Source organism: Cygnus atratus, chromosome 18 (assembly GCF_013377495.2).
Source record: "Cygnus atratus isolate AKBS03 ecotype Queensland, Australia chromosome 18, CAtr_DNAZoo_HiC_assembly, whole genome shotgun sequence".
Taxonomy (NCBI): Eukaryota; Metazoa; Chordata; class Aves; order Anseriformes; family Anatidae; genus Cygnus; species Cygnus atratus.
In genome coordinates, this window is record NC_066379.1 from 9588932 (window position 1) to 9611571 (window position 22640).

The 22640-nt window shown below is 46.2% G+C and overlaps 2 protein-coding genes across 2 annotated transcripts in view; both read right to left on the minus strand.

Moving 5' to 3' along the window:
• Nucleotides 1-1049: 1049 nt before the first annotated feature.
• On the minus strand, nucleotides 1050-11178 carry CACNG1 (calcium voltage-gated channel auxiliary subunit gamma 1). The gene is made up of 4 exons (XM_035558885.1): nucleotides 10938-11178; nucleotides 4176-4250; nucleotides 2033-2170; nucleotides 1050-1276 (listed from the first exon to the last, which is right to left on the minus strand). Exons 1-4 carry the CDS (start codon nucleotides 11176-11178, stop codon nucleotides 1050-1052), a joined length of 681 nt encoding a protein of 226 aa, XP_035414778.1.
• Nucleotides 11179-19400: 8222 nt separating this feature from the next.
• CACNG4 (calcium voltage-gated channel auxiliary subunit gamma 4) overlaps nucleotides 19401-22640 on the minus strand; it is a 37634-nt gene continuing 34394 nt past the window's right edge. The window contains exons 3-4 of the mRNA XM_035558805.2: nucleotides 21244-21384; nucleotides 19401-19996 (exon numbers count right to left, since the gene is read on the minus strand). Of these exons, the coding sequence (XP_035414698.1) occupies nucleotides 19458-19996; nucleotides 21244-21384 (680 nt within the window). The 3' untranslated portion in view covers nucleotides 19401-19457. The remainder of the gene's footprint in view (nucleotides 19997-21243; nucleotides 21385-22640) is intronic.

A 22640-nucleotide genomic window follows, 5' to 3' on the forward strand; every position in this document is an offset into this window, starting at 1 on the left:
GGCAGGCACTTCAAGTGTGTGTATACAGCATTGCACTTCTGCTGTATTTTTGGGGCTGACTCTCCTGGTTCCTTTCCTTCTTGTCTGCTACCTTGAAGGATTTTTCTTTATATGTATTTTTATATACCTATGCAGCGAGCAAAGCACAGTACTCTTAATAAGCCTATTCACGAGGAAGAAATGAGAGCTATGTACAGTAAATACCATTGAGAATTACACTGTAATACTGGACCCAGCAGAAATTGATGGGCCCGGTGATTCATCCATCAAAATCATTTTCCAGAAAATCATGCTACCAGAAGATTGTGCTTTTTATTAAAGGAAAATATCATTCTTAATTTTTAGTATGTCTTGGCTTTGCCGTCAAAGTTCAACAGAAATTACTTTTTTTTTTTTTTTTTTGGTGCTTAGTTCAACAGAATGGAGCTGCAGGGTATAAATCAGTAGGTTAAATGTTTATCCCAATGCTAGGCAAAGTCTTTTTTAAATTTTTATTTTAACAGTTTAATAGAACAGCATAAGGTTCTCCGATGTATTTAAGTGGTGAGCTAACCCTTCTCAGGAGGCAGAGGAGTATGGCACAGATGGGAGATGGACTCCCACGGAGCTGAAATTTCTCACGGAGTGTCTGAACAAGTGAGGAGTAAAGGCTTGATATCCCTTAAGCTCTTCAACTCTAACTACACTGTACACCCCAAGAATGCTGTCTCCTCTGCAGCACGAGTTGTCTCACGTGCACTTTTTCGCTCAGTTGCATTGGCACAAAGCATCCACAAATTGCAAATCGCCCCTCAGCCTCCAGCAGGGTGGAGGTGTAAGAGAGTGGGGTGCCATTCACCCACACTGGTGCTCTGAATGCTCTCTCTTCCTTCCTTAAAAAAAAAAAAAGCAAAACAACAAAAAAACAACAAAGCGAGTTATAATTGAAGATGCCTTGTTTCAATAATGACTTAGTTAACGGAGTGCACATAGTATAGTGAGATCGAGACATTTTAAAAAATATAAATTTTTTCAAAACACTCTCTGGCTTTTCCCACGCTTGGGGAACATCAGTGCTCTGGTTCTGCATCCATGCAGGTCTCCCAGGGGTTCTGGGGGAAGCGAGGCAGCGCGATCAGGAGGAGGATGATTCCGAAGATGAAGAGCAGGACGAAGGAGGCGCAGGCACAAGCAAAGGACCAGGAGTAACTGTACTCAATCCAGACTGTCTCCTTGCTGTCAATCATCCTTTTCACAGATTGTCTCATGACTTCAACGGAGATGATGATGCAGAGACCTGAAGGAAGATGAGAGCAGTGGGTTGAATAACCAGCTGTCAATTTTTCATCCTTAACCACCTCATCTGCCTTTTAGCATCCAGGAATTGTAGTGAGATTCACAGGTGAGTCATTGACTTGAATGTTTGAAGGAACCAATGCCAGCAAGTGCTCAGATCTCTGCTATAGCCTAGGCTACGTAAGTCAGCCGGTGACTTGTTCAGTGTTACATTTTAGGAAGGCTTAGATGGGAAACTCAAAGTGATGGAGGAATAATTGCATTCCTTAGGGAGCTTTTCCAAAAAGTAGAATAAAGGTTTTATTGAGGTGACAATTTGCACCTCTGTCTTTCAGTCATTGTGGCATGTCAAGGATGTGATAGTTCATGTAAAAACGTGATCTTTGTACTTTTGGGAGACAGCTGCACATCTTGGGCCTGGATCAGCTGTTCCTTTGGTTTGAACCTTAATGTGTTATTGTGCTTAGACTAAATGAGATGGAATAGTCACTGCAGCCAGCACTGAATGTGTTAGAAATGCCCATTTTAAAAGTAGTTGGAGAAAATACAGACAGGCTGCTGGGTAAAACTGATCAGGACATTTCCAAAACTCTTCAACCAGAGTACCACATGGGGTCTTGTAGTCTCACTGTAACTAGGAAGACAATGCCACTTTCTGGGCATTTTCAGAAGTGTTTCCATCTGCCCAGGGTGTATCTAAGTTTCTTTATATTGTACTACAAACCGAGTGCAATTAAGTGAGCAGCGACCCTTGTACCTGCGAAGGTGTAGAACATGGATGCTGGCTTCAGCAGGTAGTCCCTCTTCTTCTGGAAGGATAAGAGGACACAGATTGTTCCGATGATGGCAAAGCCAACACTGAAGATGGCAATGGCTGCAGCTGAAATGCTGTATTCTGCCAAAAGCAAAAGAAACACACAAAAAAATGTGAATGTCTGCAGATTTTAAGCATGCTCCCACCAACTGTTGTGAATTTGCAGTAGGTCATTCAGAGAAAAATGTGTCCTGATGCTGCAGAGAGGGTGCTCTGACGAATCCAGTATTTCCCTAAAATAAAAGCAGGGGGAAGTATTGGCCAAGTATCTTTGGAATACAAAGGATATAAAAACAGAAGAGGGAAAAATCATTTTATTAACACTTACTGAAAGACCAAATGGCACCTGTGTTAGCCTGAAGAAGCTCTGGACTAGAGCCATTTTAGCTCTGCTGCATAGATGTTATTGCTGAAGGCTTCTGGGCTCCACGCTCTCATTTCTTCCATCACTCCACACTCTGCTCTCAGAGTAAATAAGCAGCTCTGTGCTATTTTTGTGCTAGGTCTGTACTGCAGGGCCTCAACAAGGCCCCTGTGCATGGTGCTGATGCTGTACCAGTGCAGGACGTTTGTGTGCTCCAGAGGGCTCAAAATTTGAGCAGGCAACTAAGGCAGGAGGCCAGAGGTGAACTGTTTGCACAGCCTCTTTTTTTTTTTTTTTAATCTTTTCTTTAAGACAAAGAATTCCAGCTCTATGGAAACTCAGCTTCTTCAGGGCATAGGATTAAACCCTCCATAAAATATCCTGCTTTTTTGCTAAACCAGCTAAGATACACAGTAGACACTTCACCCAGCCGAGGCACAGTTCAGTGCCTGGACGGAAGGGAAGAATCACTAATTAAATAATTCAGGCCTTCATTTACATATTGCATTCATTTTCAGATCAGTTTAAGATTTAGCACATGTAGCCATGCATGACTATCACAGTATCTGATGATATTTGCCTTTCAGGCCATTTAAAAAAATGTGTCTTCCAGGCAAAATCATGAAGAATCTTTTTGCCTGTTACTAATTAGCTCCCATCAAAATGGAGCTATTTCTGTGAAAGGGAAAGCATATCACTCTTTGTTCTCTTTGCTTTTCATACCACTATTTTACTATAATTTCTTTGATGTTTCTCTTTTTGGTTTTCTTTACTATGTGCTAGAACTGCCCGAAACAGTTAGCTTCAATGTAAAATCATTTGCTGTAGCTTAAGCTTTTTCTTTTACTCTAAAGAAAAAGGGTTCTTCCTGATGTTTTTTTCTCAATAACAAAGAAGGCATCGGATATATTTTTAAGATCAGATGGCTGGATCTAATAGTATATCAATAAACAGGAGCAGGTAGCTCAGGTATATGCTCTTCTATTAATGCAAAATTCCCAGTCTTCCCTGTCTTAGGCAATTGCTTTTTCAGAAAAGCCATATGCAGGCTTTTCTACCATTATCATTTCTACTGGAAACAAAGTAGATTGGTTAATATGTGTAATGTAATCATCAGCTCCTTTACTCCACACTAAAATATGTTGTGTGGCAAAGTGGAAAGGAATTTCTTCTTAATGAGAGGGCAAGAAAGAGAGCAGTGCATGCTAGATGAATGCTAAAAATATTTGGCTTTATCAGGGACTTACTAGAAATGTGAAATTTGTCTGTGAAAGGCTGTTTTCAAAATCCATGCTGTGTAAACACCGACTATACGTGTCTTTATAGTATCTCTGTTCCTCCCTTCCATTGATCACTCTGGATTTAAACATGACTTTCATATAAAATCAATATCAAGCATAAAACTCCTAATGGTCTTCACAGAGCCTCTCTACTTTTCAAGGTCAAGACTCTGCTTGGAGTAAGGTTTATTTATTTAGATTTTATTAACCTCTTCTTCCTTCCATGGTAAAGTCTTGGAATGTCACAGATAATGCTGATGTGATGTTAGTTTTATGCTGGCAAGACATTTTGCAGTGTTTGTGATGGTATCTGATAGAAATTCCTCTACTGCTTTCAGTGGAGCCAAGATTGAACCCCCATTTCGGGGACCCCATTACCTTACATCTTGTGTGCACCTCAGTTTGTGCAATGGCAGGAAAAAGTTTTCAGGATGATTCTTACCTTTCTGGGTGGTTACTTCAAATATCTCTGAGCTCTGTCCTGGAGTAAAGTGCTTGAAGTAGGAGCAGGTTTGTTCTGAAAGAGAAAAGGAAATTTAATTTTGTGCTCTTGGAAACCTCTGATAAAATGCAGTTAAATGGGTTTTGCTTTTTACTAATATATCAGACTCGCAGTGTTTTTAGGGTAGGGACTAATGGGATCTCATTTCTGCTGCAGACATACAGTAAATGCTTTTTTTAAGAGCAAGAATAGCAGCGGGAGACTGATCTCAAGGATTTGGGCCTTGATCTATCAGAACACTTCGGGAGGTGCTTAAATGGCCCTGACAGTTGTGCTTCCCCAGGTGTCCTCTTGGGAACATTTCCCACAAAAGAATGATGCGGAGCCAAACTGCCAGTTTGACACCTTCCTCTAATACCTCCACTTTGCTTGACATGTTGTGTCAGTCATTCTGCTTCAGCTGAACCCCAACCCACCAAGGCTGAGCGGAGGGGATGGTGACACGGAGAAATCTGAGCTGGCTCTCTTTTATTCAGGAGCAGATGAGTGGCACGTGCCTGCCGGGCAACCCGCTCTGGCACGGGCATGGCCTCTGCTGCCTCTTGTAAGCTGCTCCCTCCAGGAGCTCTGCACACTGATTGCTCTTCTATTTAAAGCATGAATTACAGATAATTTTTCTCATTCTTTCTTTGGCCATCACTCATCCCTGCCTTTCCGTGGCTGTGTTTCTGGGTGATGAGACCTGCCGTGCCTGCAGCAGAGCTGGCATCTCCACTGGCCTCCCCTTGTCCCTGCCCTCCTGCTTCAGAGCGGTGCTGGCTGTAGGAGGGTCACCGCTCCCGTGGTCAGCCTGGGCTCCAAACAGGGCGGATGAAGTGTCCCCATCCACCTTCTCCCTCTCTCTCCTTCCCTTCTCCAGCCTGTAGGCCCTGCATGGCAGTGACTGGCAGGGAGATATGCCCCGGTCAGCAGCCCGGGGCAGTTTGTTGCATGGGGGGGTCACCACACTATGGGGGTCCCAGAGGTGGGGATGCTGCAATGTAGCAGAGCGCATGGTGTTTTACTGTAAAGGCGTTTTTTTGGCTGTCAGAGCATAAAGACAAAAGTTACCTGAAGCTGCAGACAAAAGGAAAGGTAAGGCCATACGAGTCAAGGGGAAAGAGGGTCTCACAAAACATGGCGTCACCAAAGTTCGCTCCCATCAGAGCAGTCTGCTAAGTTAATTTGATGATAGTGGACTTTGTGGGAACTTACTGGATTTTCCTCATCTGGACTTTATGTGAGCATGCTGCCAGGTACACGGGGTATTTATAGAGGAGTTAGAAGATGAATGAGGATTGAGGCAGTGGGATAGGGGCATACTGGGTGGAGGCAAGCTGGAAGCTGAGTCTCCCAGCAGCCACAAGGTGGTTTCGTACTCAGCCTAGTGAGATTCAACAAGAGAGCAGATGTTCTTGCTGTGCCTACATACATGGAATTTTGGGGTGGATGCAAACAGGCAGGAGAAATACTATTTCAGTTAGATGGATACAAGTAGAAGAACAAACAGTTATAATCTAGTCAAGAAAATCTTGAGGCTCGAAATTAGAAGAATGAAGCTTCTCCCTGGTTTTTGCTTTCTTCACCTGCTTTCTCAAGAGAGACACAGGGCAGGAACAAAATGCTCGGCATAAAGAACGCAGGCAGTTTTGAAAGACATGGCATGGCAGGGCAGCTGGGGGCTGGGCATATAAAGTTCCATTGGCTGGGGTGCCTTGGAGATACTCAAAAGCCATCTGGATGAGGTCCTGGCCAGCTTGGTTCAGGTGATCCTGCTTGAGTTGGGGTTGGGCCAGATGACCTCCAAAGGTCCCTTCTGACATCTGGGCTCCTGTCTCAGCCATGCTGCGAAATGCATTTCTGCATGGACAGAGCCAGCTCTGCTTTCAGCATCCCAGTGGGATGGGGAAGGGTCTGGCCACCGCTTATTGACTCGAAGCTTTGGCAGCAGCAGGGTGAGGATGAAGGGTGTCCTGGCTATTTATAATTTCTTTAATTGAAAACTTGGAGGGGTGCAGGGCTGGGAGAACAGTTGCTCACAAGGAATTTGGCTGGAGCTGGGCAATCACAGAGTCACGCTGGGCGGTGCCAGCTCTGATCGCACTATTTTGCCAAGCTGGGCTGCAAAGGGCCTGCTCAGCACTGCCCAGCACCGTTCCTGCACCCTCTGGTTTGGTCCCACGAGGCAGGGGGATCATGCCAAGGTTGCACGAAATACCCACCCTGTGTGTGCAAGGGGCCACCGTTAACGCCAGCATCTCCTGTCTGTTAAATAATGGAGCTAGTGCTAACTTCCAGGAGGTGCTGGGAGGAAGTCTGAGAGGACTCTGTGATCCTGCCTGACGTCCCCACCGTGCTGCCCCAGCACAGGCTGCAGCTGTGGGATGATCCTGAGCAAGGCCCTGGGTGCAGGGTGCGCTGCGGGCCTCTGCCTGGAGGGCACAGAGAGCATCTGTTGTTTATTTACAGCATTAATTTCTCATGGCAAGAAGATACCAGAGTACTGTATGTTACCTGGTGGGTTCTTTTTTTTCTTTTTTCTTTTTTTTTCTGTCATGTAAATGGCAGATTTCAGAGTTACTGGTTCAAGAAAGATTTACTTTCTCTTTCCCAGGAGACAGGGCAATTCTAAAGCAGTGATTTTGGGCCCATTAGTGAAAGATTCCTCTGAGATGCTGCTGTCTACTTAATTTTAAAAGCTGACTTTTATTTCACCTGCAGCTTCTCCTTGCTGGAGACTAGGTTAATGTTCAGCTCTGGCATCTCCTGACCTGTTCTTTATTAACTCTGCAAATGACTGGAGGAAACGTAGTTGAACTCAGAGCTCAATATCCAAAATTGCAAATTTTGAGGCTCAGACTGGAGGCTCTATGGAGGCTGCGTGCCTCTGCCAGTGCCTGAGTGGTGCTTGTGGCTGAGCCTCCAGGCTGGTGACCTCGGTTTGGGGATCCTTTCCTTCCTGTGCTAAAAGGGATGGAGGAGGGATGAAACCGGGACGCTTCATCTTGGATCGACTGCTTTGGCTTTTAATTAACTCTCTGAAAAGGCTGATGTCAAAGGAAGCCCCAAGCATGCTGATTATCCAAAGCCCGAGGTGAAGCCATCAATGATGGTGTGATGGGGGACGCAGCGTGTGTGGCCGTGCCAGGTGAACCAGTACAGCCCAGTCCGCCCTCCAGTCCGCAAAGGCTCAGCAGAGGGGGGACACATGGAAATCTCTTTGAGAGAGACAGACTGTCGGCAGGAGAAGGAGCTGCCCCTGTGTCTTGTGGCTGATAGCACAGCTCTGCGAAGGTGTGATCAATGTGGCTATCATATAAGTGGGTTAGCTCTAGGGAAGGTGCTTTTGGAAAATGCATTTTGATGTGGGAAAATATAGCCAGATTGCTTTTCGTGAAGTGATATATTGTTTTCAGTTTAAAGACACTTCTGGTGCTCTGCTGAGCTGGGAATATCTATATCAACAAGGTTCCCTATTATTCAAGGCACTTCAGTCCCTCTCTGGTGCCATCATGAATTAGAGAAAAGCCCATTTGTGTCACAGCACATTTACATAATGGATAGGATTTAAAATAGGTTTTATAATAGATGAAAATTTTGTGGCGATCTTTGTTTCTCTCCACCCCTAATCGCATTCTCTCTGCCACGGGGTCACCTCCGTGTGCTGATGGGACCAACGCAGGAGCTTGGCAGTCATTAAGGCTGCGGTGAACTGCAGGGACACAACGTGTGGAGTATCACACGCTGTCCTCCCCATTCCAGGTCACCTGCCCTTACAGCCCTCCTGGCCCCTTCCCTTCAGATCCATCACTCCTGGATGACCACTGTGCAGGGGGAAACGGGACAATTCATCGCTCCCTTATTCATGCAGGGCCTGCCTCTCCTGCTGCTCACCACCACGGGGCTGGACAGCACCTACTGCAGCCACGAGATGCAGCAGAAATGCAACAGCACTGAACTACTGCTGAGCCTCGGGGGAAGAACATGCTGAGAGGCCATGAGACATTCGGCGCCTGCAGGGTTTCCAGGTGGGAGCTGCCACCCATCAGCGTCAGAGCGATGGGCTGAGAAGGGGCTGGAGCCCACCTTGCTCCTGAATCTGAGATCGACACGAGCATTGTTGTGGCATGCTGGATGGCGAGAAAATCCGGGATGAGTGATGCTTTTAATCTGAGGTTCCCACTTGTGGTAAGCCTGGGGGCAGGTCCTGCTGCTGTGCTTGGAGGAGGTGTCAAGGTGGGGGATGAGCAGCAGAGGGGGAGGTCTTGGGCTCTGAGCTGGCCAACAAGCCTGGGGAAGGGCTTTGAAACGCAGAGTCTGGGGATGGTTTAACTTCATACCAGTCTTAAAAAGAGAGTTCCTTGTATGGACACTGGCAACAAGACAGCCCTGCTGATAGTCAATTTTGTCTAGTTCTTTTCCTCTCTGTCTCCATCTCCATGGACCCCTGTTCCCATACTTACAAGGTCCTCTTTAACCTGCCTGCAGCACGCTTGGCTATAGAACATCCCCGCTGCTGCACAGGAGCACACGTTTTAGGATAACACTTACACTGGAGCTCCTGGCAGTGGATGTGAACCATGTCCCACTCAGTGGTGAAGTGCCCCAGTGGGCCATTGACCACAGTATTTGTCTGAATTTTCCCAGTTTTAATGGCCATCCCCCTGGTCCTTTTATTTCTTACAGCAGGACACTGAACCCTTTCCGATTTGTCAGCATCCTCGCAAGAGCGCTGTAAAATTTAAAAGCTCTGCCTAAATCACAGATCTGCTTTGTGGACTGCAAGCCAATGCATCCTGCACATTTTGCACTGTGCTGAGCTCAAAACCTAATAAATAATGCTAATCGTGCCATCCATTTCCTTCTCAGGGAGTGACTGGTAAATGGTTATTAACGCAGTGATGAATTCTGATGTTTCTTTTCCAGTCCTGGCAGTGATGTCTGACTACATCTCACGATTTTCAGGAAAACAAATGTCCACATCTCCTTTGCTCCTCGGTGGTTCATTCACGTTTTCTTGACCACTGCAGGTTTCACAGCCACACCGTCTCCCTGCTGACATCTCTTCCCAGAAGTGTGAAATCAATCCAACGTGTACCATGCGGGCATGGCGGCATTTAGCAGCCCTGACCCACGGGGACCGCGCTCTCCCCACCTCCCCACGCTGGGTTTTCCACCTGAGCAAAGTGGGGATTAAAAGTATTTTATAACAGAGGTGAGAATGCAATGCCCTTTCAAGCCTCAGATGCTGCTTATGACACAGGACATCACCTAAATTCCAAAATATCTTTAAAAACTGAGAAAACACACCAGCCCTTCTGGTGTGGGCTCAGCCTCTTCATGAGCAGAGGTTTGTTTGTGGTGCCCGGCAGAAAGGCAGTGCTGGGACGCTACCCATGCCAGTGAGAGCACATGCTGATGTCTGTCAAAGCCAGTAGCTGCTTTCGTGCTGCCCTGGCTGCAAAGCTGCTTTTTGGAGACAGCTGGATATTTATGAGCTTTATATTTACCCTGCAGTTGTGCACTTTGGGTGTTTATCAAACAATTTCTATGATTTTCCTTTTGTGGGAGTTCTGCTCCCTGTGCGAGGAAAGGCAGAAGATGTTTCCAGGCGCCTAAGTACCTACGCGAGAGACATCAAGCACACGGATGACACACTCCCAAATTTGGTTAGAGGCAGCTCTGAATGCAGCAGCTGAGCTCCTCTCTCCAGAATACATAATTTGGCCAAATAGGTAAAGAATCACGGTAACATTCAGCAAGCACAGGCAGCAAGGTTTTTCACAGGAAATTCTCAAGCGTGTGCTAACATATATATTTTATTTCCAGCAGCAAGGCTAGCGTGAAGGCAATCCTGTTATTTCTGTTCTGGAAAGAGTCCAGTTCCCTATTAGCCTTCTAAAAGAGCAGCGCGGCTCGGTCACGGATGGGGTGTGTTGGTGCACGCGGCGCGAGCGGTGCTGACTTTGCGATCCGCGCACGTAGCGAGCTGCTTTTACCAGGGGAATGCGATCGGCTTCCCGGAAAGCAGCCGAGCCGCTCCCCATCGGCTGCTCTGGGAGATCACAGAGAAAGAAAGGTGTGGGGCCAGGCTGCCCCCCCTGTGGGTCCAGAGTGCAGCAAGCCGATGAGGGATTGAAGCTCAGTTCATGACTTTTTGGAAGTTGGCAATGCATCCAGCAGCTCCCTGTTCCTCCCTGCCCTGAGAAATGATTGTTATTGAAATAGCTCGGGGCAACCTATTTCTGGCTGTGATCAGGCTTCGAGGATGTAGGAATCAGGAAATCCTAAGGACCCAGCTATGTCTATTAGAGTCGCTCCTGTAAATCCTCTTTCTGCTAAAGCTCTTGCCAGCTGCCATCAGCATGCCTGGGTGCTGTGATACCCACCGCTGGTGTCAGTGAAATTTCCTCCATCCCGATTCCACTGTGATTTCCACTGTCTGATCCTTTTCCCCTTCTACCCTCCCCTGTCATTGCACAGGAGCTGACGACTCAAAGACGGCCACAGACATACGTGCAAGGCAGCACTGTGCAGAGGTACAACGAGAAGGAGGGAAGCAAGGTGCACCCGCAGCCCAGCACAAGAACACAGCAGCGTGCAGCCCGCTGTCAGACTGCGAGCTGTTGGGACACGGGACGTATCTTGTTTCCGCCCCATCCTGCAGCCTCCTAAGCAAAGCCTGGCGGGACATCCCATGCATGGGTGGGGGGCTGTACGTACCTCCTGGAAGACTTATGGGCCCGCAGCCCTTCTCTTTGGGACCTTGCTGCTGCACATAAATCTGTTTTTTGCAGAGTCGCCATAGCCCAAAATGAGCCGCTTCGCAGGTGGTGTTGTAATTCTCCACTTTGGGGCTCAGCACGGCCCAGTGGTCAGTCACTACGGCTGCAAAGAGCAGCGAGATGCCCACCAGCAGCACGCAGAAGGTCAGCCGCACCTTCAGGGATTTGCTGTCATCCATCCCGCCTCAGGCCAGGGCTCCTGGGACCACCACTCCTGGGCTGTGCCGCCGGGGCTGAGGCCGCTCTGTTCACCAGCAGCAGCCCCGCGAGGGTTCCCAAAGTGCTGGCACGTCTGAGCCTTCGCAAATGTCAGCCCCAGCTGCTGGGCTGTGTCAGCCGCCCCAGCCAGGAGGCTATTAATGCACGTAACGAGGAAAGCTCAGCTTTCCGTCCTGTCCCGCGTTTGTTTTGGATTCCCACGACCAGGCGGGTGCTCCTCCAGAGTCGCTACCTGCTGCTGCTAAAAGGCTCTAATCTGCTGACTTGCAGCATGCCCAGAAATAGGCATTGATAGGATGATTAACTTTTCAGCTAGGTTCTAAAACATCTGTGTTTATAATAGCGTTGGGACTGAGTTCAGTCTGATCCTAAATAGCTTAATAACAGAGCCAAAGCCCACAAACTGCCTGCACGCGCCTGCAGACTGTGGCCATTCCTGCATGGAGAGGTTCAGAGCTGGGCGTCTGCCTGGAGCTGAGCCACTGGCACAAGGGCAGAGCATAAAGAATGCGGCAAAATAAGCTAACTTATTCCTTGTATTGTTTATTTTTAATCACATTTAAATTTGAATTAACCTAAGGTACTTTGAGTGGTCTGGAGGAGTGTGTTTTGGTTCCCTTCAGAAGGAGTTAAAGGTTTTAGACCCTTCTCTTGTTATATTTAAGGTTCAACTTATGAAATATTATAATGTATATATATTATAATGTATATTATAACATGTATATAACATATAATATTAGATATTATCCCCATGGCAGGGGGGTTGGAACTAGGTGATATTTAAAGGTCCCTTGCAACCCAAACCGTTGTGTGATTCTCTGATTCTATATTGCAAGAACATATTTCTTCAATTTAAGTGAAACATTTTTCATTTGAGAACATTGAAACAAAATGATTCGGCATTCCTCCCTCTTTATTTTTTCGCTGGGAACTGTTGACGGAATTGATTTGATTTCACATTTCTTATGCATCTCCCAGGACTGCACTGTCCCCAGGGCTCCCCCTTCCCTGTAGGGTTTGCCTTGCCCTGACCACAGCACTCAGCTCCAGACTGCAAACTGAAAAAACCCTTTCCGACAGCAACCCTCTGCTGTACCCGTGCAGGGTAGGCTGCAACAGAAATAAAACACTGCAAATTTTCACAGAGGTGAAGCTAGCAACTTTTGCTATTTTTGCAGTTGGTTCATTTTTGTTGTTGTTTTCTTTTTGTTCCTTTTGCATATTTTGTTCTAATACCAAAGCTTTCAAGTGCTTGCTTTCCCACCATCCAGGTTTGCCTCAATATGTAAAGCAACTCCAGTGGCCGTCCTGCACATCCTTGCCTGTTTTTAGGAGAGACTCCTGTTCCCTGGGACCCAGATGTGCCTGGAGCCACTCTCTCTCCTTCGCTTTGATATTCCAGGTGATTATAAAACTAATTTGATGATAAAGTCAATGCAGAGGCTATTGTGGAGGTGACATTACAATTGCAATGTCAAACTGATGAGAGTGACAGTACCTGAATGTCAAAACAATGGTTAAAAAATGTCAGTGGAAATCTGCAAATATCATGTTATCTTGTCAAGACAATGTCAAAGCTGCTCGAGTGCTGTTTTATGAACACCCCAGTTTGAGGTCAAAATACAGGTGCAGAGACGCGAGCTCAAATTAACAAGGACAATCCAAAGCAATGAGTGAAGGGTGAAAGGTGAGTGTGATGAAAGGGGAGAAAATAAAAAAATGAGTTAAAAAACATTGGTCCAAAGTAGCTGTAATTGAAATATGATTTAAAAGGGTTCACCTCCCTCTGGTTGACGAGCAGCAGGGCTGGCTGGCACCCTTGGGAAGCGGGTGACAGGAGGACGCGTCTGACCCCAGTATGGGCAACTGGTCCTGCTGGGAGCTGAGCACTGTGGGAAGGAGGGAGGGTTTGTGGGGCAAAGCTGGAGAGGATGGGGATGTTTTGGCATCCCAGACACTGAAGGGGCTGCCAGGACACCAGCCCCTGGAGCAGGAGGCCACGAGCATCCCTCCAGCCTGGTGTGGCTCGTGGGGAGCAAGGAGGGATGCTTCGGGGCGACACCTGCTGAAGGTGGTGCTGCGTAGCATGGGCCATTTGTGCCGATTCCCAAAGCTGGTTTTATACTGGAAGTAACAGACTGATTTGGGGAAGTGGCAGAGCAGGGCTGGAGCACTGAACAGTGCCACCAAAAGGAGGGGACCTAAGGATTACTGCAATTAATTACAATTACAAGGTGCTGAGGGCCCTTCTCCATTACCTGACTCCCACTTAGCCCCTGGCACTTACGTTTTCCTCAGCAAGCAGCTCTCTGCAGGGCGTGACAACGATGGCAATTTTCCCTGGGGTTATTTCCTTTGGGATCAGCTGAATGTCACCGCTGATGTGCAAACGGCTGGTGGGGCCCTGTGCTGTGCAACACCTTGCATTCAGCTGCAGCAGCCAAAGGAAGGCTGGTTCTGCTCCAAAAGTGGATGCTCCAGAGGTGGTTGTACACGTTGAGTACACTACCCACTGGCTGAAGGAATTGTGTTTCAAGTGGTTGATGGCACTGTGCTTTCTGAGGCATAAAAATATTATGATGTCACACAGAGAGAAATATTAGAGGCTTGCATTTCTATTTCCTTATCCACAGCCAAGAGGTCACATGAAACTGGAAAAGCCTAAAGGGAAGAGACTTTAAAATAGAAAAGGAATGCATAAAAAATGTTATGCCTTTTCTTTTGAAGTAGTCTCTTGTCAAATTTCACTAGGTGTCAGTCCATCCTGGGAGCCACATCCTGACTCCACTTCATTGGTGCTGCCAACTCCACTGGTCCTCCACAAGCTGAATATGCGAAAGTGTTTGCAAATGTGGGCACAAAGCAAGGCTTCCTTGCTGAGGAAGCAAGTGCTAATGATCATGCTTTAGATTAATTACAACCTCCAAGGACTGCAGGGGTGGGAACTCATTAATTTTTTTTTGTTGGTGAAGGTTTTTGTGTCTCTTCTAGTGTTGGCAAGGATCACACTTTCTGCTGTCATTCAGGTATCCTGACCTGGAAAAGTTCCTCAGGGTTTGCTTTTTATTTTAATTTTATTTATTTATTTATTTATTTGAATTTCCTAAATATACCCAGGAAACAACTGAAATGAAAGTGAGTGTGAGCAAGCCTGGAAGAGCTTCAGTGCAAGAGACAGACACCTCATATCACTGCAGCTAAGGAGAAATGTCCCCAGCCCAGAAGGGTGACCTGCTGCCACCCATCCCTGGGAGAGAAACCCAGGGATGTCTTTTGTGGGGTTGTGCATCCACAGGCTCTGTTCTCCCCACACTCACGGGGGATTTCTGCCAAAAAATGTCTGGCAAAACTGATTTCCAGAGGAGCAGAAGGCTACCGGAGGCCCCCAGGGCTGTCTGCACACCCAGAAGATGGCGGTACAGCATCCTCGAGGAGCGGCTCCTGCAGTCCCCCTGCCTCAGCTGGTGAGTATTCACATTCAGAAATCTGTATCACATGAAAAATGAACAGAGCATTAATGAGGACCTGTTGGGAAGCAGGGAGGGTTGTAATTAGTGGCACTTTAGCAGCAGCAAGTGAGAGAGGCATGGTTGGTTGTGTTTCTCCACTGGAGAAAATGCTAAATGAGGTGTCCCAAGACCAGCCACTGCATTGTTTTATCCCTGGCAGAGGCGTTGGCTTGGCTCCATTCCCCAACATTTGCACATTTCTGTATTTCTTCCAGGCCAACCTCACTTCTTCCCACAACCAGCCTAACCAAAACCTGCAGCCCCCTTGCAGAGCAAGAAGACCCTTACCAGGTGAGAATGACCCAGGGTGGAGCAGATTGGGCATGTTCTCAGCTCAAACACATTTTCAGCAAATCTGGGGCTGAGATCCTTTCTTCACAGAAGAGGAAAACCTGTGTGTGTTTGCCATACAAAAAAGCAGCCCCCTGCCCATCTGCCAGCCAGGCGTCTCAGCAGCACGGGTCCCACCGAGCGCGGGGCTGGCTGTGACCTCCCTGCGGGCTCGGTCTCTTTTGGTAGTGATCGCCTTTTTGGTCAGTAGCTCTGGCGAAGCCGTAAGATGAGCTGCCCCGCAGACAGGTGCTGAGCACTTTTAGGTCTGTTTTATTTTCAGCACCTCCCATGTTTTCTCGGTCCTCAGGAAATGCCACATCCTCCTCGCTGGCCTCTTTTTTTCCAGTTTCTGGAGCCACAAGGACTCCACCTTTGCTTCCCCCTCAAACAGCATTACTCTTTGTTAAATCCCACGTATTTCTGAGCTTTCAGTGGCTCCAGGTCTGGGTGTGGAGGCATCTGGGCAGGCTGTGCTGCGGGCCACACGTGTGGGCAGGCGGACACAGGCACGCACGCTGCCTTCTTCTTTAGTCTGGAGGTGTAGGAAATGGGAAGGGAAAGTTAAAAGAAGTATTTGAAGGAGACACCTAGCAGGCACCTAAACCAGAGTGTGTTTCATCTGGGCCATGCTTAAGCTGAAAACCAGAAGTTTTGTTTTGAGTTTCCTACCCAAATGCCTGGAAATGATGTGGTAGCTTATCCTGGAGATTCCTTGGTCTGTGGAACCACAAGAGTATTGTTTTGTCTCATATTCTCCCAGTAACACTAACCAGCTGCAATCAGAACAGATAGAAATGTTAAAAAATAAACACAGATAGCTCAGCTCGGAGGATCTGGAAGTTAAAAATCTAGATACCTTTCTCCACACAAACCCAAATACATTTAAAATGGTTTATTTAAAAAGTAAGGATTAAGTACATTATACACGGTTGTGATTACACCAGCAGAACTGAAGCACAGTGGCAATAACACTTTAGAACTGCAGACAGAAATGTAACCTCAAGGGACGTGATATATTAGCCCTTGTGGATATGTGATCCATACAGAAAGGAAAGGAAATATAAAAATAGTTTATTGTTAGTTGAATGGGCATATGAAATGATTCTTGTCTTACTCCTATTCTGTGTAAGAAACCAGGAAGAGAGGGCTGACTGTATACCTGAAACTTTTTTTTTTTTTCTTAGAAAATGGAATCTGATCCAATAGCATTTCTTCTTAGGTCTGCTGTTACAGCATGTTATAGGCTATTACCAAAAGACCGATATTGTTAATGATATGATGATGATATCTGCGGGCCTTATGGAGAAACTGGGGCTAGTTTGTGTTAGATGCTGTCCAGGGATGAACAAAGAGATGTGGAGGAATAGCAGAAATTGTTTGTAAACTGTCACTGTGTGATTTCAAGAACAATCCTATTCCTTTCAGATACGTCACTACTCTTCACGTCAGGAAAACTGCAGATTTTTCAGTTTTGTCAGGACCAAAGTTTCCTACAGGAAAAGTGAGTTTTGGATTTTTTTTTTTTTTTTTTTTACTCTAGTTGTTAGATGAAACAACAGCGTGCTGCAGTTTGCCATAGACCGTGACTTTCGGGACATGAAATCGCAGCCCCCATCCTCCCCAGGGCCAGAAGTCCTGCTCCCCATTACCCCCGGTGCCCTTGCTCCCTGCCCAGACCGTGTGTCCAGCACCACCCCGGGAGCACTTCCCTGCTCCAAGTGGTTTTAAACACATTCACTGGCAAATGGTGATTCAAAGAACAAAGTCAAGGCGCAAAGCAAACCTCGCACCGTCCGCTTTCGCTTCAATGGACATGACTTTAGAAAAAACAGCCTATATCTAGCTCCTGGTTTTAAAGGGAATGGTTTTATTCTTAATTACAGTAAACACGGATGAGGACTTATTTCTAACTATTAGTTTATTAACACAGTGGGAAACAAATAGTTCTGGGAAATTGCACTTGAAAAATACATTGACTATAATTAGATGTAAATTAATTAGCACTTAGTATGACACACTAATGAGACAGAAGGTTTTTTCATTGCAAACTTCTACTTCTATCACAGCTAATCAAAGTATTTTAATATTACGAAGTCTCCAAAAGTAGGAAATAATTTATTGTTTGAAAGCATAAAGATTCTTGTAAAAAAAACCTTTCATCAAGAACTTTAATAATTTTAGAATTCTTTTACGTTGTCATAGCCGAAAAGTAGGTAAAAAACAGTTTTCTCATCTGCCTCTGTTTGAATTTTTTTTAAAAAGTTTGTGTAATATCTTTCTTCATAGTGTGTTGATACAGAAAGTAGCACAACATTTTCTACTTTTAAATAGTTCCCATTGCTCCATTCACATTAGCTCTCAGAGTTCAGAGGTCTGAAAAAGGATCCCAGCAGAGTTTTAACCTGAATGGAAAATCTTACCAAGCAAGGATGAAGGCTCCAGCCCCCCTCCGCTGGATGGTTTGCCAAAGTAATGCTGCCACTCTGCCAGGCTGAGGGCAAAACTGAGCAAAACAGCTACTAGGGGAAGACTTTCACTTAAAATTGAGAATTGTGTCTTGGTTCTTGCAAGGAGAGAGGGCTAAGCAGGGGTTACTTGGGAGGGAGAGGCTCATCTTTTGGGGATGTTAAGGCAGCTCCTCCAGGGTTTCGCTGGAGGACTTGGTTCCACCGGCTGAAAGCCTCACATCCAAACCACCACCGCATTGTGACGCTGCTGCCACTGCAGGGTGAATTAAGACTAAAGAGGTTTTAATAGTTTGGCTGATATCTCCCAGCATCAGCTTTCCAAATCATGCTTTTTCCTTGTCACCACGTTTCTAGTCTTCTGGTAGCAAAGTTTTTCAGGACAAAAAAATGACAGGTATATTCAAAGGAACCTACAGGAGCTAGATGCTCCTCTCTCATTGCCCCTAATTTGTCGAAGGGGAATTGGGCACCTCATTCTCATATGGCTTGGTCAAGTGGTCACTAAAATTAATGAGTACTGTCAAATTATATTACCTTAAGTCAGGCCCTTGAGCTTTGAGAATCCAAGCCTAAATGTAAAAATGAAAGCAGAAATTTAAAAGAAAAAAAAGATTTCAGACCCTTTTAGAAACATACAGAAGCAAAGGGTGCAAATCAGTCTCCCCCTTAGGTGATGCATAGAGTTTCCTGTGGGCTCTCTGCACGTAAGTAGATTCATCATTACAAAATAAATTAAATTAGGCTGAACCATCATTTCCATCTAAAAGCAACTATACCTTGCACCATGCGGCACTTATTCATAATAAAAAGAGTTTAATAAATAGCTCATAAACGGTGATTATTTTTGTTCTACTTTAAAAAATACAAAGTCGTCATCCATTCTGTTAACGCTCAGTTCCCGTTGCTGCATGAAGTTTTGCTAGTCCAAACGTATTAGCTTCTCATCTTCTTACACACATTGCTCAGGTATCTTAGTTTCCAGTAGCGTTAGTGTTGCACTTGTGAAGCAGTAAGGAAATCGGGGATGCAGTCGCAGGGAACTGGCGCTGCGCCTGCACGGGCTGCCCTGGCTCAGCTCTGCTCCTCGCCCTGGCTGTAAGCAGTCTATAGGGGCCTGCTCCTGACAGACAGCACTCAGCACCTCGCCGGATCAGGCACTAGGGCTAGTCGGAATGAGAATTCAAGTTTTCTAAATGTTAGGCAAGAAATGATGTTTGCAAATATGCTCAAGTCCCACCTACTGTAATCCTTCCCTTGCTAGGCGTTTCGCGCTGCACCCACCCTCGCCTCCCCACCCGTGCTGCCCCAAGGGAGCCCTCCACCCCCAGGTAGGAGACCCTTACTGCCCCGTCAGGGAGTCCATAACGCTCAGCACACAGATGCTTTACAGTTTCAGTAGCACAGATCAGTTTTAGACAGTGTCACCTTCAAAAATATTCTTTTTTTTTGTTTGTTTGTTTGTTTTGGAAAGAGGCAAAGCTTACGCAGTGTCAAACGGAAGTGGATCACTTGAGGAGTAGTTCGTATTCATCCTTGGGCTTGGTTATAAATTATAGTTGCAAGTTTGTAGTAAGGGATCTCCTATTTAGAAAAAAAAATTGTACAGCAATTCTTCTGTAATCCTTTAAACACACCGGTGGCAAGTCCTTCGCAGTTTCTCCAAGACTTTGTACACACTACAAAAGTGCAGGGACATGAACTACCTTCATCTCATGACACCAAGAACTGAAAGAAACAAACTCCAAATAGCTTCAAAAAAAGCTACAAGCACGTAACATCTTTATGTTGGTCCAGAGGTTCCCCACTTGCTGCCTCAACACATGCCACAATTAAAGAGGTGAGAGGGTATTTTCACATCGCTCCTTCTCTTTCATGACAGATCTATTCTGTTTTGATAATTCTTCAGAAAGCACAAGGAGTGAAGGTACTTCAAACAGGTGTCGTTCTCCTGTTGACCATATTGACGTGGAGTCCTTCCTTAAATTCCTTCTGAAGGAAGTTGTGAACCTGCAGAAAACTGGCTTCTTGGTCTGCATTGTAGCTGGCAGCCGTGGTAACCTTCAAGGGCTCTCTGGAAAGAGTGTACATGGAAATTTCATTCATGGGAATGGTGCTTGCTATCTTCATGCCAACCGGAGAAATGTCCCTAGATGGAGAAGGCTCTGTAGATCGAGAACTGGATCTGGACCTCCGCCTCCTGTACCTGTAACTTGGCATCCTGGCGTAAGGAGAACTGGAAGAAGTCTTAAGGAATTCCCTCTTGGTCTTAAACCTCAGCTCTTTGTTCTTCTCAATATAAATGTTCACAGCCAGAACACCTATGGTTTCAGCCACGATAAAAGACAAGGCTCCAAAATAAAAAGACCAACCATAGTTGTAATGGTTCTTTTTGTCCTCATCTCGCTTGTCACTTGGGTCACCTGCATTGCTTGATATGTAGACAATGATCCCTATGATGTTACTTAGTCCTAGAGAGAGAAAAACAGAAATCAGTTGTTACGTGGTTGGGCACTTAAAATACAAGCCATGTTACTTTCTGGACCTGAGTGGTTCTAAGATTATGACCAGGAAATTGCATTACATTTATTTACTCTTTTATTTATCTAATTATTTCATTTATTCTTGAAAACAAAACAAAACAAAAATAAAAAATAGACCCACATCATGTGGGTCTAAATATTCTAAAAGATTCAGCAGGATTTGTCCCCATTTCTTCATTGGCATGGTGGAAAGGAAGCAGCATACGGGAGCTCTCTAATATTGTTAGTTGGGCTTCTAACATTCAGAATAGTAATAAAAATACATTTTGAGCTCAGGGCTATGGCTGTTCACCTCGATCAAGATAAGTTGTCTTCCACCTTGTTGAATTTTCATCTGAATGTAGCATGCTTAATATGAGCTTCAGGGAAGGCTATTAACAATGTGCCTGACTCTCTCAAATGGTTTCTAGTGTGAAAAACATGCTCATCTAGCACAGGTGATTTTTTTATCTGCCATCATATAAGAGGAAAAAAAAGGTCCTGGCTGTAAGAGTTGTCTGATTCAGGTTTTTATTTAGTTATCTAATGTTCAATAACTCTTAAGTAGTGTACAAACTGCAAGCTATTGGCTTTAGCTTCCTGGAATTTCTTTTTCAAGAAAACTAAAAGCTTCTCTAGAATTTGCTCATTGTAGAGCTTTGAAAACATTTCTTTCTTAAGAAATGTGCCTAGCATGATGTTGGTCATGCTCTTGTTCCAGGAAAGGGATACAGGGAGAGACCTGCCCATGAGCTTTTCCATGGGAAGCATCCATCCTTGAAGCCTTGCGCCCAGCCTGAAAGCTCGATCTGACTCATTTTCCTTGGGCTTGCCTTCATCAAGAGTGAGCAACACAAACGGGATTTCCTGATTTTTATATCAGCAGATCAGCAGCGTAAAGCTGCAGGAACACGTGATGCCCACCTGCAATGAGAACGCCCTGAAAGAATTTAGGCTTTGGGAAGGAAATTCAGGGAGTGGAAGAAGAGCCATGGATGTGAGGTGGTGTCCTTCCATCTCTCCTCCCAGCTGGGCTTGGAGCACTGGTTGCCCCTTGGTGTTTTTTGGTCCCTGCCCCTGGCCAGGCCATGCTGGTCATCTTGCTGGGCTGGTGGCTTCTCCACCAAGTTGCACTTTTGCATTTTCAGTCCCCAAAAGGCAGCACTTCTTAAGGACTCAATTTAAGGAGAACATACCTGCTGCAACAAAGAGAATCCCAGCGCTGAGGATAATGTTGTTTTTGCTGTTGTAAATCCTCCCTGCTCCGACACAGAGCCCTCCCAGCAGCAGCAATATTGTGCTCAGGATGGGGAACACACTGGAGGCACGGACGATGCCTGAAAAGGAGATAGGAAGCAAAACATGACAGACAGTAACCATTTCAGATGCCTCCTCAGGTGCTAGTGCAGAGATGACCAAGTCTCCAAACCCCTGGCTTTTGCTGCAGCTACCACAGATGCTGCATTTCTGGGCAGGTTTTTGGGAGCCGAGGTGGGTGGCCAATGTTGCGGGGGTACTCTCAGTTGAACACCTTTAATCTTTTTTGCTTCTAGGAGAAAGTCCAGTGTTATTGCCATACCGTGATGCCACCAGAACATTGCTGGTAAGTGACAGCAAGTGCCAGCATCGCGCAGGGAGTGGCACTGAAAAATTCATGGCCTGGCTGCGAACCCTGCAACGTCTCGGGACGGCCTCGGCAGAGGATCTGCTGCTTGGTTCACCCGTAAGGTGAGCACAGCTAACAGCCCCTCTTTTCCTGCTGAGTATTTAGGACTTCAAAACCTTTCAGATTTCTATGGAAGAGATTTTAACAAGTGTATGCCAGGGTGTTTGTGTTTAGTTGCCTGACAGCTAAGTGGAGTCGTCTAAAATTCTGTATGCATCAGTCCATTCACCAGCATGGGCTATAAAATCCCTGCACAAAAACCTAAACCACCACTTTGGGCCAGCTTTCAGAGTCGGGTCATTTCTAGACTAGGCAACAATGGAAAGGGAAGCAGCAGGGAGGGAACAAAAGGGCTGAGGAAAGACGAACAGGCGCTAGAAGAGAGGAGAATGTGCTCTATAAACCAAGGGGGAAAACCTGGTAGGAGCTCCTGAAAGGGGTTATGCTGTTACACGGAGAGGAGCTGGGTTATCTTGTTGTGCGGAGAGGATGTTTTTGAAGAAGTGATCAGGTACAGGACAGTGCTGTGAGCAGCAGGGTTGCCCCAAAGCCAGGAGTGAGATGTGGGGGCACTGGCAGCAGGAGCGGTGCAAGGCAGGGATGCTTGGGCTGGGGGGCAGAGGCTGGTGTCAGGGAGGGGTGCAAACCTCACGGCACACTGGGAGGATGTGGGGACCCCCAGGGCTGGGTGCACGGTGAGGAGCAAACTGCCAAAAAAAGGCCATCTGGAGCATCAGTGGTGCAGCCTCTCCCGGGTGCCATCTTCCCGGGTGCCATGCACCGCGAGCAGCGCTGCTTCCTGGGGAGGAACGGCCAGATGCTACAGCTGATGCTTTCTCATTTTACTTTTGATGGCCGTGGCGTTCCCAATTTAGTGAATTGCTTTCTAACGATTCCCCTGGTGACCCAGTGGCAAAAATCCCGCTG

Coding starts and splice junctions, on each gene's coding strand:
- CACNG1 (XM_035558885.1), bottom strand. CDS start 11,178: ATGGATGACAGCAAATCCCTGAAGGTGCGGCTGACCTTCTGCGTGCTG. Junction 4,251..10,937: donor GCCCATAAGTCTTCCAGGAG/GTACGTACAGCC, acceptor TTTCTCTTTCAG/AACAAACCTGCTCCTACTTC. Junction 2,171..4,175: donor TGAAGTAACCACCCAGAAAG/GTAAGAATCATC, acceptor TGCTTTTGGCAG/AATACAGCATTTCAGCTGCA.